This window comes from Adelges cooleyi, unplaced genomic scaffold, assembly GCF_023614345.1.
Source record: "Adelges cooleyi isolate 19-005CV unplaced genomic scaffold, UGA_ACOO_1.1 ACOO_flye_CR_arks_rails_tigmint_CR_PRNA_2, whole genome shotgun sequence".
NCBI lineage: Eukaryota > Metazoa > Arthropoda > Insecta > Hemiptera > Adelgidae > Adelges > Adelges cooleyi.
The window spans coordinates 9,785,163-9,799,504 of NW_026095860.1; the positions used below are offsets into that span (position 1 = coordinate 9,785,163).

At 36.0% G+C, this 14,342-nt stretch overlaps 2 protein-coding genes across 5 annotated transcripts; both read right to left on the reverse strand.

Annotated features, from left to right (window-relative positions):
• Positions 1-440: 440 nt before the first annotated feature.
• Positions 441-10,149, reverse strand: LOC126833494 (zinc finger CCCH-type antiviral protein 1-like). The gene is made up of 4 exons (XM_050564871.1): positions 9,465-10,149; positions 9,190-9,251; positions 777-1,026; positions 441-681 (listed from the first exon to the last, which is right to left on the reverse strand). Exons 1-4 carry the CDS (start codon positions 9,469-9,471, stop codon positions 515-517), a joined length of 486 nt encoding a protein of 161 aa, XP_050420828.1. The 5' UTR covers positions 9,472-10,149; the 3' UTR covers positions 441-514.
• A 67-nt stretch (positions 10,150-10,216) lies between these two features.
• Positions 10,217-14,041, reverse strand: LOC126833492 (probable methyltransferase-like protein 25). Of its 4 annotated transcripts, XR_007684953.1 has the most exons (6): positions 13,481-14,041; positions 12,909-13,421; positions 12,646-12,819; positions 11,847-11,993; positions 10,589-11,730; positions 10,217-10,357 (listed from the first exon to the last, which is right to left on the reverse strand). XR_007684953.1 is itself a non-coding variant. In XM_050564869.1 (5 exons), exons 1-5 carry the CDS (start codon positions 14,039-14,041, stop codon positions 10,268-10,270), a joined length of 1,485 nt encoding a protein of 494 aa, XP_050420826.1. In that variant the 3' UTR covers positions 10,217-10,267. The 4 variants fall into 4 exon arrangements, 3 of the variants coding, with proteins under 3 accessions (XP_050420826.1, XP_050420825.1, XP_050420827.1); XM_050564869.1 differs by lacking the exon at positions 10,589-11,730; XM_050564868.1 differs by lacking the exon at positions 10,217-10,357 and having other exon boundaries at positions 10,437-11,730.
• Positions 14,042-14,342: the final 301 nt, after the last annotated feature.

Consider the following 14,342-nt stretch of genomic DNA (forward strand, 5'->3'; position numbering starts at 1 on the left):
AATTTAAATGAGCTGTACAATATTCGCATTAACGAAATCGGTGATCGGTCCGATCTAATGGTCTATGGATCTAATGTGCAAGCGATATACTATAACGTTCAATTTCGTCAGGGTCTTTCTAATGTCTTCAGTCTTTTTCTTACCTAGTCCACACTTCTGACCATCGAACTACCTCGCTGTATCACATTAGTTTATACTTTAAATTTTCATTATAAAAAAAAACGTATTCAAATTTATATTGGAAAAATTGAGACACGCAATAAGATATGATATGTTATTTGAATAGAAAAATCGAGATCCTTAAACATATTGTATTTATTGAACATAATTTTACATAACCAACTATGCAAGTGAATTAGCATCATATTACTTGTTATGAAATTATATTAAAAAAAAAAATAAATACCGTAATAAGATAAATAGTAAAATATAAACATGTATATATCATATTACCCATAAAAACTTAAAATCACTGAAGATTTATAGGTAAAAAATGTATTCTGAGGTTTTAACTTTAATTTTTATTAAATTTATATTCTACGACATATATAGGGTAAAATTCGTAATCGTAGTACTTGACGTAAACTTCATTTCTATAACAAACCGTGGTATCTGCTTCAGGGTCACACGGAACTTTCAGGTCATAATTAACACCTACTTCCTGAATACCACCAACAAGGACTTTGCAAATTAAAAAAAACACATAAATTAAATACATAATTTGATAAATTTATTTAAATAAAAAAAAAAACCATGCTTATTTTTTTTAAATTTACCTCCTGTGCTAGAAGCATATTTATTTGCATAATTAGGGTAGGGCGAAAAGCAAACTCCTTGACCAAATCTACATCTACCTGTTTTCCCCCAGTCAAAATTATTTTGAATAATAGACATTGCATTTCTAGTCGATGTAGCATGGAATAATTTTTCAGTTTTGACCGATCCTCCAGTTATTTTTTTTTCCTCTTTATGAAGTTTATACAAGCCGTATAAATAATGGTTGTATACTTTTTTGTCTTCCAATATCTACAAAAAGAGATTTTACGAATAAACAATGTTCTATATAAAAGTGATAGGTATAATATGTATGTCAGTGCCATTCTGACAGCGGTCGAGTAAGTACGCTCTACGTCTGCTCCCTAAGTTTGTTGGCTACAACTTCGCCACAAGTGCTTCATTTTTTATGTGATCCATATAAAAGTGAATATAAAAAGTGCGCGCACGGACTGGTGCCGTTTTTGAGTTAGTCCGATAAATATTTATTGTGTTATTTAAGTTTCACCGGTGAAACGTTTCTCACACGTGCTTTAGTCAGGTAAGAGAACGATTTTAAATCAACGGCAAATAGACGGTTTCGCCGTTATCGTAGGCCGCCGCCGGCCATTATATTATTGTTTGATCATAAACCCGGATACCGGCTGACACAAATCGAGATATACAGGGTGCACCGAAACACCATTCGCAGTATAAAAGTGAACCAAACGTCCCAAAACTTCGGTTTAGGGCCACGCTAAACTTCGGGGCTTTAGCCCCACGGTCGGCGACCCAAAAAGGGCAGGACCCCCCTCCCGAAAAACCGGTACCCGACTAAGGACCCGTCTTAATTAACTCCGAAGACGCGGAATTCGACAAACCATACCTAATTGAGATTAACTAATAACCTAAGTGCAAAATTTGGAAATTGAGCACCCCCCCAAATTGGTTAAAGCGACCAAATTGCTCAAAAATTCTGTGTTAACTAGTGAATAAGTGTTTTGTATTCTGTTAATAAGCGTTAACTCGTTCATCGGTCGCGCGACAATCCGCCCGGCCGGACAACTCCGTCATACCCCCCACAACCAGGAAGCGGTCGACTAGCTCAGCTAGCATGTCAGCCCCACCGTCTCCAAATTCGAGCGCCCCTACAGCGAAAAATACCAGAGTTGTGCACGCAAATATGCAGATGATTTTAGACCACATTGGATGGTTAAAATTGACAATGGAATCAGAGGAGTCCAGAAAGAAAGCCACTCTAAAAGTCGTGATACAAAAGCTCGACGAGCTAAAAGCTCTTGCCTTGAAGCAAGAGAAGAGGATTACTGATGCCCAGTCTACTGCACCCCCACAGGTAGATAGCGATACAATAAAAACACTAGTAAATCAATTTGCGGACAATCTGTGTGCCAAACAAATAGTAGTGGAATCACTCAAGGCGCAACTGGCCATTCAAGTCATGCACAATGAGAAAGCCAAAGCGGCCAATAAGGAGGATGGAACAAAAGAGGATACCATAAAGGAATTCATGCAAGTAGACACACAACAGAGGAATAGTCGTCGTACCATGGCCAATGTAGTTCAGCAGGGTCGTAAAAAGAGCGCTACAAACAAAAATAGAAGTGTTTCCAGGAAACAAGCGCGTTCAGTGTCACGGAGAAAGAAGTTAGACGCAATCGAGACATCTCTCCTCCACTGGCCTTTGAGTTAAATTTCACATCAGATACCAGAGCAGATACCAAGAGCACGCTGTGGAAGGAGGTATCCAAAAAAGTTGGAGCCCCCAAGCTGAATCTGACCATCACAAAGACTGGAAAAACTGTTGTACAAGCCGGCGATGAGGTCACAGGCAATGCACTAAAAGGCTTTGCCACTGAGAATGTAAATATCCTGAGACAGCAGGAACCGAGATGGCTGAGACTCATTATTTATGGAGTGGAGTCAAAGCTTGATTCAAAAGAGTTAACTTTTGCCATTGCAGCACAAAATGAAGGCCTACACATCCCCCCGGAGAATGCATCGGATTTTATCAAACCCGTCTTCAAAAGGGGTCAGAGGGAAAGAGAAACCGTCAATTGGGTGGTCGAAATCCATCCGACATATAATGAGAGTATTATTGCCGAACATATCTACATTCGTTTTATGAGGTGTCGAACGAACAAATTCGAGGAGGTAACACAGTGTTATAACTGCTTGGGATTTGCGCATATAATTGCCAAATGTACACAAACCGAGGAAATCTGTGCCCATTGCGCCGGGAAAGGTCATAAGTATATTGTCTGTCCCAAAAAAGGAGATACACCAAAGTGTGTAAATTGCGGTGGAAAACAATCGGCGCTGGACCCAACGCGCTCCTCCAGAACCAGAGCTCTAGCCGGCATCTTGAGGAGAACTAGCTACGCAACAACCTTTTAATGGCCATGAGCCAAGACAATGGTGTGCTGCACAATCAGAGCGGTAATACCTCAGTCAATGACATTCGGATCGTGCAGCATAATGTGGGACGAGGAATCTCAGCGAGTGACATGTTGCTGCAGTACTGCCAAGCAAATAGGGTCGATGTTGTGTTAATTCAAGAACCATATACATGCAGGGGTCGACTGTCTGGCTGGGAAGCTGCACCAAACAGAGTGCTATTGAGCAAAGGAGCTCACAGACCACGCATCAGCACACTAATACATGGAGCATCTATTGTCATTCTCAATCCAAGGCTCAAGATCTTTGCAAGAGACGACCTAGCCACTGAAAATTTTTGTGTGGTGACAATTGAACTAGTCGAGTTTCCAGTCACTTTAATTTCCGGATACTTCAAATACTGCCAGCCGACAGGCGAACATGTTAGGATACTGCAAGCCATACTAGACAAAATCACTAGTGAACATATCATTGGTATGGACGCCAATGCCCGGTCGAGATTATGGCATAGTGACAGAACAGACGATAGAGGAGAGATCGTTGAAATGTTCTTGGAACAAAACGGGCTGAGCACTATAAATGAAAGATCTGAATATACGACTTTTCATTCCAATATTGGCTCATCTAACATCGACATTACAACGATTACACAGGGATTAACGCAGCTCACCAGTGGATGGAAGGTTATCCCATATGAAACAATAAGTGATCACAGGATACTTACGTTCGATGTGCATCTCACCAGCAACGGATATCTGTCGCGTCCGAAAAATATTTACACAGATCGAACGGACTGGGAAAAGTTCCGCCAAGAGATAGAAACGCGGACTGCCGATCAGAGGCAGATTCTGGTGCATGACGATCGTGACACCAAAGCGGCTGCACTGGGTAACATCATTAGGCAATCGGTGACTCGCTCAACTAGGATGAGACGGGAGAGGTCTATTATCAAACCTCCCTGGTGGACTAGAGAGTTAGGCGAGACGCGAAAGAGGCTGAAACGAGTGTCGAGAAGAGCCAATGAAGCACCGACGGAGGTGAATGTAAGGTCATATCGCCGGACAAGAAATGAGTATACCAAGGAACTCAGAGCGGCAAAAACCACATCATGGAGACAATTTTGCACACCGGACACAAGCACTCCGTGGGGCAAAATTTTCAGATGGTCGAAAAATGGACCAAGGGATACCGAAGTTCTTAGAACATTGCAAAAATTGGACTGCACTTTCACTGAATCTCCGCAGGAAACAATTGAATTACTAATGGACACACTTGTTCCACATGACATTGAGCAGGAACAACTTCAAACCATAGCGGGCGAGACAAACCCCTTCACCTGTGATTTAGAACAACTGAAAAGAGCACTATGGCGGATCTCACCAAATAAAGCGCCTGGTTTTGACAGGGTCTCGGGCAAAATGGCTAGAATGGCGTGGCCATACATCAGTGGCTATATCATGCAGCTGATTGAAAGCTGTCTGACAGAATGCGTCTTCCCAAATCACTGGAAAAGAGCCAATATAGTGGCCATAAAAAAGGGTAAAGACAAAGATCCGCTTCTACCGAAGTCCTACAGACCCATTAGTCTTCTTCCAACTCTATCAAAGGTTCTAGAACAAGTCATCTGCGATAAGATAAAGGAGGAAACACTTCCCAATCTCAGTGGCCTCCAATATGGGTACACTAAAGATCGCTCAACTGTCAATGCCATTGGAGACCTGTTGCAATGGGTAGACGAAGCCAACGAGCCATATGTCATCTGTGCGTTCCTAGACATAACTGGTGCGTTTGACAACCTAAAGTGGTCCTCGCTATTGGAGGACATGAACACTCTAGGTTGTTCAACAACAACTAGGAGAATTACCCTGGATTACCTAAGGAACAGGTATGCCTCTCTGATAATGGCAGGAGTTAGCCACACAGTGCAGCTAACAAAAGGATGTCCTCAAGGATCCTTATTTGGACCTCTTCTTTGGAACATCACCATGGAAGCGTTGCTGAGAAGAGAAAGACCACGATATGCCAGAATACAGGCATATGCTGATGATGTAGCAGTCTTGGTCTCGGGTTCAACGAGGCGAGAAATAGTTAATCGCCTAGAAGACATGTTGAGGTCTGTAGAGAATTGGAGTCAACCGAGGGGGCTCACTTTCTCCAAAAACAAATCCACTGCGGTTGTGTTGAAAGGAGGCCTTATTCATGGTTTTACGGTAGGATTTGGTAGGGACAGAATAAAAACTGTACCTTATGCTAGCTATCTCGGAGTTACCATTGACGATAAAAGAAACTTCAGACAACATTTGAAGGTAGTCGATGGAAAAGATTTCGACTTGTTCACAAGGTTGAGAGGCACCTATGGAATCGACTGAGGACAATCCAGAGAATCTCTTATGGCCATATATAAAAGGTTATTTATCCCAAGAGTTATGTATGGATGTAAGTTCTGGTTTCGCGCAGCTGAATACGCCCAAGGAAGCCGGACACTATACAAGATCCAGCGAAGATCGCTACTTGGCATCACAAGTGCTTACGGGACGGTATCGAACCCCGCACTACAAGTGATCGCTGGAGTCCTCCCTCTCGACCTGATGGCAAAATTCCAGGCTTCCGTGGAAAGTTTTAGACCTTTAGAAGCAGAGGAGAGGAAAAGGCGAACGGATCACGAGTGGAATGAGCGAATTGAAGAGTGGCAGCTTAGGTGGAATGCGACAGGAAAAGGGGCATGGACAAAGAAATTCTTTCCTGACATCAGGACTAGAATAAATACGCCCATATGGCTTAATCACTATATAGTTCAACTATTATCCGGACATGGCAATTTCAGATCCAAGCTACATGGGTTTACCTTAGTGGAAACACCCACATGCGAATGTGGCGCTCCTAATGAAGACGTTGAGCACGTTCTCCTTTATTGCCAGAAGCACAATCTTGCGAGGGCCAGACTGGAGTTAGCCGTACATAGGGCGGGTTATCTTTGGCCATGCGATCTACCAGTTTTCCTGAAGACCAGAGCATTGTATACGGCACTCGATAAATATGCTAGGACTACTTTGAAATATAGATAGTGGAAGACGTCTGTCTTCAACACATCGACTCGAAAAGAGGTACAGAACGCCAGGCTGGTGACGAGCCGCACCCTGGCCGTGTACCTACATCGAGTCCATCGAGCTTGCTGGCCGTGATTATCCCTGTGGTTAGGGGAGAAAGAATTCTACCAAGGTCCTCGCTCCTGTCGTAAAAGGCAACTAACGTGACGTAGAGCCCTCCGAAAGTGGCCTTCTGACTGGTCACTTCTTGAGACACACCTTCTCCGGCCCGCAATTAGCACCTAATGCTACTAGTCGGTCCGCAGTCGTAGGGGATCCCTTCGGGGTAAACCACTAAAGCCAAGGAACATCAGGTATAATATGTAATATGTATGGTATTGCCGCTAAAATTTGCCTCTACAATAGCATTTATTAAGGCGCATTGTATATGCAATTTTTCACTAAAATTTAATTTGTAGCTCGCAGAATAACTACAGCAGAGATATCTACTTTTTGATTTTTTTTCTTTTATTTTTTATAAAGAATACAGAACCTAGCCGCTATGTATGTAATTAAACATTATGTTTTGACTTTGAACAGGTTTTCACAGATGCTTTAGCAGCTGTACGTTTTACAATAATGTAAGCTTTTCTAGTATCTGTACAAGAAAGATACACTGTAACTTTTTTAAGGGGTTAGGGGTAGTCAGCGAGGTGAAAAAATTAGTAGGTATTTCAAATAATTTTTTATTGACAGTAGTAGAATTTATTTTATAAAACAAATAATACAAAGTTATTATATTATGTTTTAACTTAATTTGACAAAAATTTCAAAAAAAAATTATTGTGGACAAAGTTATCGCTATATTTGTTGGGCCTCTGATCATTTACTCACGGATTTTCAAGGAAAAAAGTACTAGTTTATTGTTTATAAAACATATAATTTTTAATAAAAAAAAAATCCTTCGATCAAGCACTAGTTTTTTATGCTTTCAATAATTTGTGTAAATTTCATTCAAATCTGTCAAGCGGTTTTTGAATAACAGTGGTCACCGACTTTGAAAACATGATTTCGAGAAAAACTCATTTAAAGTTTTATATACTCGATTTATGTACAGAAATATTAATTATTTAATTACTTACATCGTGTCATCTATTCCTTGGATTAACTTAAAATTTTCAGATAATATTTTTAAGACATCATACTTTAAGAAAATGCAAAAAGAAAAAAATCGATTTTTTGAAAATCCTGACTACTTTTAGTTCTAACCCCTTAATACTGGACCAAGTCTTTCGAGTAGATACTCTATATACCCCATTTTTTTAGTTGGTACTTTTAAGGGGAGAAAAAGTTGAAAAAGTTTACTACTTCACCCTCAAAATTTGGAAAAAAAATTTAACAAATTTTACTTGCTATAGTTTCGAAAAAAATGGTCAAATCAATTGAAATTTATAAGGAATATGTATATATTTACACGTCAATTGTCTCAAATTTAATTTATTCTTATTTCCCACTTCCCCACGAGGGATGCAAGTTTTTTTGTGTTTTTTAGATGTAATTTTACGACCTTTTAGTTGAAAATTTTTCAGGAGTTAGAACTCATATGTTTTTTTTTAATTACCGGAAAACTAATTGATATTGTAGAAATTTATTAAATTAGCTTTTTTCTTAAATATTGCCTATACAAATATTAAAATGAGTTGTTTGCGACTAAAAATATGTCCTTGTAGAGGCTGCTCCTTAACAGTTTAAAACGGTCAACGGTAAGCCAGAAAAATCCTGAAAACACTACTTACATTAAAATTATTAATCAATTGGGTATACAAATCGGGTTCTATACCTTCAAATTCATATGTATGTAATATTTCACTTTTTTCCCAAGTTAGACGATATTTTTCTAAAGCTGCCACTTCAGAAAAATCACTAAAACAATTAAATCATTCAAAAATAAGATATAACTGAAAAGTATACCTTATGGGCAATACAAATAAAACTAAAAATAAGTTGGCATCATCGAAATTCAAAATTTGTGGCTTTACAATTTTCGACAATTTGCGCCAAAAGTTTCATTCAAATAAAAGCGTTTTAAACATAATAGATTAATTAATATGAAGTATAGCACTTCATACACCATAGAACTATTAAAGACCAAAGAAAAATGATTTTACAACTAAACACCAAATGATTGAGAAAGATATTTCGTGCAACGTTGCCCAATTGTGTAACAGTTTAAGAACACAATACCGAAAATAAAAAAAAGGTTTGAAATAAATTATAAAATTTTTTAAATTGAAAGTAAAAAATGTTTGTTGTTTAAATTAATTAAAACCAATTATTAGTCCACATAATACGAGGGGGGAGTACATCTTAAAGTTTAAAGAGACATTTTAAAGTTATATATATATACATATATATTTTTTTTTATTATTACCCTCGGCGGCAAAGGCCATTTTAGGTTACATTAGACTATATTAACATAAAATACAATACATTTGAATATACATTAATTGAATATCAGAGTGCGAAACATTGAGTAAAAAAAAAAAAAGTTAATTTTTATGAATAATTACCCAAATTAGAATGGGTTATAAAATTAATAAGTTTGTTAAAATAAAATATTGTATTATAATTATTATGATTTTTATTTAATTTATACATTTGTAATATTAATTAATATTAGATATTAAGAATTTCGGAGTGTGAAGCCCTTGCGGGTTATTTTAGGTAGGAAAATGCTAGCCCCCCCCCCCCCCCAATGAAATCTCCGCTTTATTAGAAAAGAGAAGAACAAGATAGAAGATAGAAAATACCGTATTATACGATATAAAAAAAAAGTACCGTATATTAACAAACAACACCTCTTATAATCATTATTATTTCGGTTGTCAAATAAAAATAATTTGAAAAAACATTTTCTTTCACTACTAATTAGATTTTTACAATAACATAATATAATTTTGAATAGTTTACTTTTATAATTTCATTTTATACTTACATTCGGCTCACCATTGTAATTACATCCGTATAAAAACTTGTAAAACAAAATAAATAACTGATCTATATTGGAATTGTATTGTATAATGGCAAGTGTTTATGAATGTTTTTCCAGCCAAAAACAAACACAAATCATTATTCAACGGCTAACGGCGCGTAAATAAATACATTTATCACATTCAGATTCAGTACAATGTATACAATATACATGGCTATGACTTCCACGAATAGCGATTACAATATTTTTTAAAACGCAATAAACAGTCCAATGATTACCAAACATTATGCAGTGTTCATATTTTTTCTTTTAGGGATGCCAAGTGTCAACTATCCGAAGCCAACATTGATCCGTAAAGGTTTTAGACATTGTGTGACTGTATTGTGTAAATACCTATTACGAAAATATTATTACTTTTGTAATTATTTTATGTTTCGTTTTAAAATTCATAGTTTAAAATAATTATGATGTATAATTAGAAATTTGATTTTTTGAATTTTTTAAGGTAATCTATCTTGTTTGTATGATCGTAGTAATGCAATTAAAACATGTAATAAGTATTTAATGTCTACTATGCTTCGTCACCACTGTGCCCCAACCTACTGTTTTAACGCTCCGTTACGTGGGTGGTCTACAGTTGTAGACCAGTCATACTTAGTCACATTGCGACTCAGGTAAGAAATGTAAGAAAGCCATGCTCTAAGTGAAATCAGGTGACTGACGGAGGGTTATTTGAAAAATAAACGACTCCGCCTTTTATGTTCACGAGAATATACTTTGTCAAGCCGTAGACAATTTAGGACTCGCCAAGGCATCCGAAGTCGACCAGCAGTTGACGAAATTTCAAGTTTCTCAAGATCCCACAATAACTTATAACAGGATCTAAGACAATGCTCAAATGCTACAAGGTTACACCGTTTAAATATTACGTGCATTGAATTCCAACAATTCAATTTGGTGCATTTATTTGTATGATAGTGTCCACTATGAATGAAACGTTTGTTGTGTGTTAGACAATTTGAAAACAATATTAAATATCAACACATTTTTTAATCATTAAAATAATGATTTATTTTACAAATTATGTTTTTTTATTTAATGCTATAATAGCATGATTCCTTGGTGATAATAATGGATCAAATAGCTGCGCCACAAAAGCTTCAGTAAAACCCTAAAACAATTTTAAAACATTTGTTTTTAATACAATAGTAATTCAATATAATTTTAAAATTATCAGATTAGATTTTCAAAATTAAAATGTGTTTTATTTTTGCTAAATTAAATAATTCTATTCTCCTGAAGCTATTAAGTATATTATGTTACGCATCACAAATACTGACATTACTTTTTCCTTTCTAGATTAAGCTTTAATGTAATTTTTTTTCTACGAACTTCAGTGTACCTGTGGTCATTCATACATCGGTCAAACAAAATTACCTATTGAAGTACGTGCAATAGAACACAAAAAAGATGTGGACTACAAAAGAACTGGAAAATCGGCCGTAGCAGAACACATGGGTCAAGAAGGTCATAGCGTAAACTTTGAAGAAATCAAGGTCCTGTCCCGAGAATTCCATTACTCGAAACGCATGGTGAGGGAAGCCATAGAAATCGAAAAATGCACAACAAACTTCAACCGAGAAGATGGTTGGAAATTGAGCAAAACGTGGAAACCGGTGGATACATCAATTACCAAAGGAAACCGGAGACAAAACGGGACGAAGAGAGCCGGAAATACAGAAAGAAACTATTGATAACGGAAACGAAAATCAGTCATGCGGCAGCCGGCCAAGGCAAAGGGGCGTGGCCGTAGAAAACAGCTGGCAGCGGCAAGAGGAAGCGGAAATACGGTGGGGGGGTATGGTATATAACCTAAGCCCACAGAGCACGGAAGCGAATCGGTCAGTCTGCACTCTGCAGGAGAGCGCGGTACGAGTAACGTTGAACCAAAGCCCTGAAGATGGAATGTGCAATTGTTCCGAAACGTTGGCCAACTAGTCAAGACATGTAAATAGTGTAAATTTATTTATTACTACAAATACATTTTATGAAATAGACAAGAAAGAAAAAAGGATTAAATCACTATTCTGTTCAAATTGAAAAATAAAATTGATTGTATCATAAGATATATGTCGCAATTTATAAAAGTGCAATTTCAATGCAGGCTTCGATTCAAGTTATGTAATTAACTTAAAAATGCATATTTATATATTTAATTAAAATGTGTTTATATTAAGTGAATAAATTGTATCTTATATTTGTTTTCGCAAATTTATATAAAATGTTGTACTATAGTCTATTTAGTGTAAGATTAAACCGCTTCGCGCATGTAGTTTAAACTGCTGAACACTGTTGGCCCCTTCAGCCGTTGTTATACGTTCTGTGATTGGTCGTTAATATTCTACCTAGACCTAGACGCGGGGAGTCTAGAGGTGGAGGGATGCGCAGTGGTGACGAGTTCTCATCAACTGAGCGGTATAATCTTAGACTGAATAGACAAAAGATGTCTTGTTTTAATAAAGCCTCCTTTTCTTCCACACCCGCCTAGTTAAATAAATAATTTATAGTTATTTTAATGAATTTTTAACTGATAGATACCTCAATTAGGTTTGTACTGCAATTTTTATCCTAGTAATATATATTTCAAAGTAATTCTTTACCTGTTCATAAAGATAAAGTAATCTATCCATTAAAATGAATCCTTCTATAACGGGCGCTAATACTTGCTTTAAAAGGAAAAACACTTGTAATTTTTCATAGTCGACTAGATGAGAGTTGTACAAATTATTGACTTTTTCATCATCTACCTTAAATAAAAAATTAACAACCAATTTAAAAAATATATATTACATACTGTCCCCAATGTGATCCTTTCCATGTATAAAGGTATTGGCTCCAGAGACTCGAGTGAATAGAAAACTTCTTTTTTTAAGATATCAAAAAACTAAAAACGGTACAGCACAGATAATGTTCTTCTCTTTCCATTGTAAAAATTGTATACGGTTACTGTAAATACCACCCTCACATACTTGTTTCCCGCAAAACTATTTTTCATGGAAAAACTGTAAATAAGTTTTTGATTAGTCTACCTCGGGAGCCAATATATACAACGGTTTGGGTTGAGGTACAGTCAGCATATAAAACTGCACTCAGACGATGACATTTTGTTTTATGAAAGAAATTTTAGACAATTTAAATATATTTCATGTCTACTCTAAGTGGCAACATTAAGTTTATAATATTTATGAAGTAACAGAAAAAAAACTGTTTTGAAAAATTAAAAAAGCTGACGACATTTCCCACATATTTCTGTTCCAACAGTATAAACATTTTTAAGTAAATATTTTAAACTGTTCATGCATAGATACTTTTGTGTCGTACATTTACATGTAAATTTTGTTTTTTTTATTTTAAAAGTGTCATCGTCCAAACACAGATTTACAAAAACATCTGTAGTACTTTGATATTAAGTTTGAGACGTTTGACAGCTTTATGGACATATTCATTGAAGGTTGCACATTTATGTGCTAGTCGTCCAACATGTTGTCTGTTAACCTCATCGATGCTTAGTTCTTGTAATAAATACACTTGTAACAGGGAACGATAAAATAAAGGTTTTGTTGGGTATGCTAACTGAAAAAAAAAAAAATATATATATAATATTTTAGTGTAGTTTAAATATTTCTTTAGAAATTACTAAATTATGTATAATGTTTACCTACGTCTTTTAAGTTAAAAATTTTGTCTGGTGATTGAGAAGCACACATTCTAGCGTCACGTCCAAGTTTAAAATGTTTGTCTTTTAAAAATTGACTAACAGGAAAACCGTACGACTCTTGTTCATTTAGTGCCTGTTCGACATCTTGCCAAAATGAATTGACAGTAAATTCCTCTTCTATTAGGTGATAGCAGCAGCCTACATTCACTAAAAGATTTAAACGATTTTGAGGTTCAGCAAATAACTTAATGCAAGTCGTCGCCAATGAACCACATGTATGCAGTCCAACTAGACCAAAGCATTCGTTATTATCAACAGTAAATTCGTTCTGTACTAAAGTAGCTATTTTAGTATTTTCAGTTACGTATTCTGTTGTTTGTTTGTAAGTGCTTCCAACTACTATTGGCTTCCTTCTATACTTTTTGTAGTATTCTTCGTTGCTATTGAGCTTTTCTTTGATTATTGGACAGGGAGTTTTAGTAGTGGTAGGTTTTTTGCAAATTGACATCCAATATTTCTAGAAAAAAATAAAAGTATATTACTTATTTAAGTCGTTAGAATAATGCATTGACAAACCTCAAATTTTAATGTTCTTTTTTTTGCTCCTTCCGAATTAATTGACTGAGAATCGATTCCGAGTACATCTAAACTGTGTGCCAATGCTAGTAACGAACTCAAATATCCTTTTCCACCTCCAATGTCTACAATTATATTTGTACCAACCACTTTAGCAAAGTCTCCAACTACTCTAGCCATTACTTCTACCTCGTGCATCTTCTTGGCCGCCATGAATTCTTTTAGTTCGTAAGTGTCGCTTTCAGAGTTAATGCCATAATTTTGAAGTAAAGTATTAACACTGTCTAACTTTTTATAGCAAAATTTTGGGTATGATTCTAAATTGTTGCATTTGGCTAAAGCAACAAACCTTGTAAGTGAATCAGGACTTGGATTGGCCGACCAAAAATTTGAGAAAAGAACGTGTGAACTTTTTACACTCATATCTCTTTTTATTTCTTCAGGAATAACATTATCCCATAGATTATTAGTGATAAAATTAACTACATGACTATTAGCAATAGGTAAGTATGGTTTAAGAAATAAAATGACTTCTTCTAATTTAGATCTCAACTGTTCCATTTTCATAATGAAGCAAGGTTTTATCAAAGTTTGTTATTTTTAAATTGCAACAAAACTTTTTATACAAACCTTTTATTTTGTTAAGACTATCAATAATGTTAACACACTTATTGTTTGTTTGTGGAAATGTTTCGATTGCAGAAGATATTGTTTTAAAAATATCTAAATCTTTATCGGAAAGTACAATTTTATCTTTTTTACTTAATTTTTCAATAGTTTGTAATGCACCTGCATAGAAACCGATCTCTAATCCAATATTGTATCCTTTATTATAACCTAATTGTTGGCCATCTTCAAATGA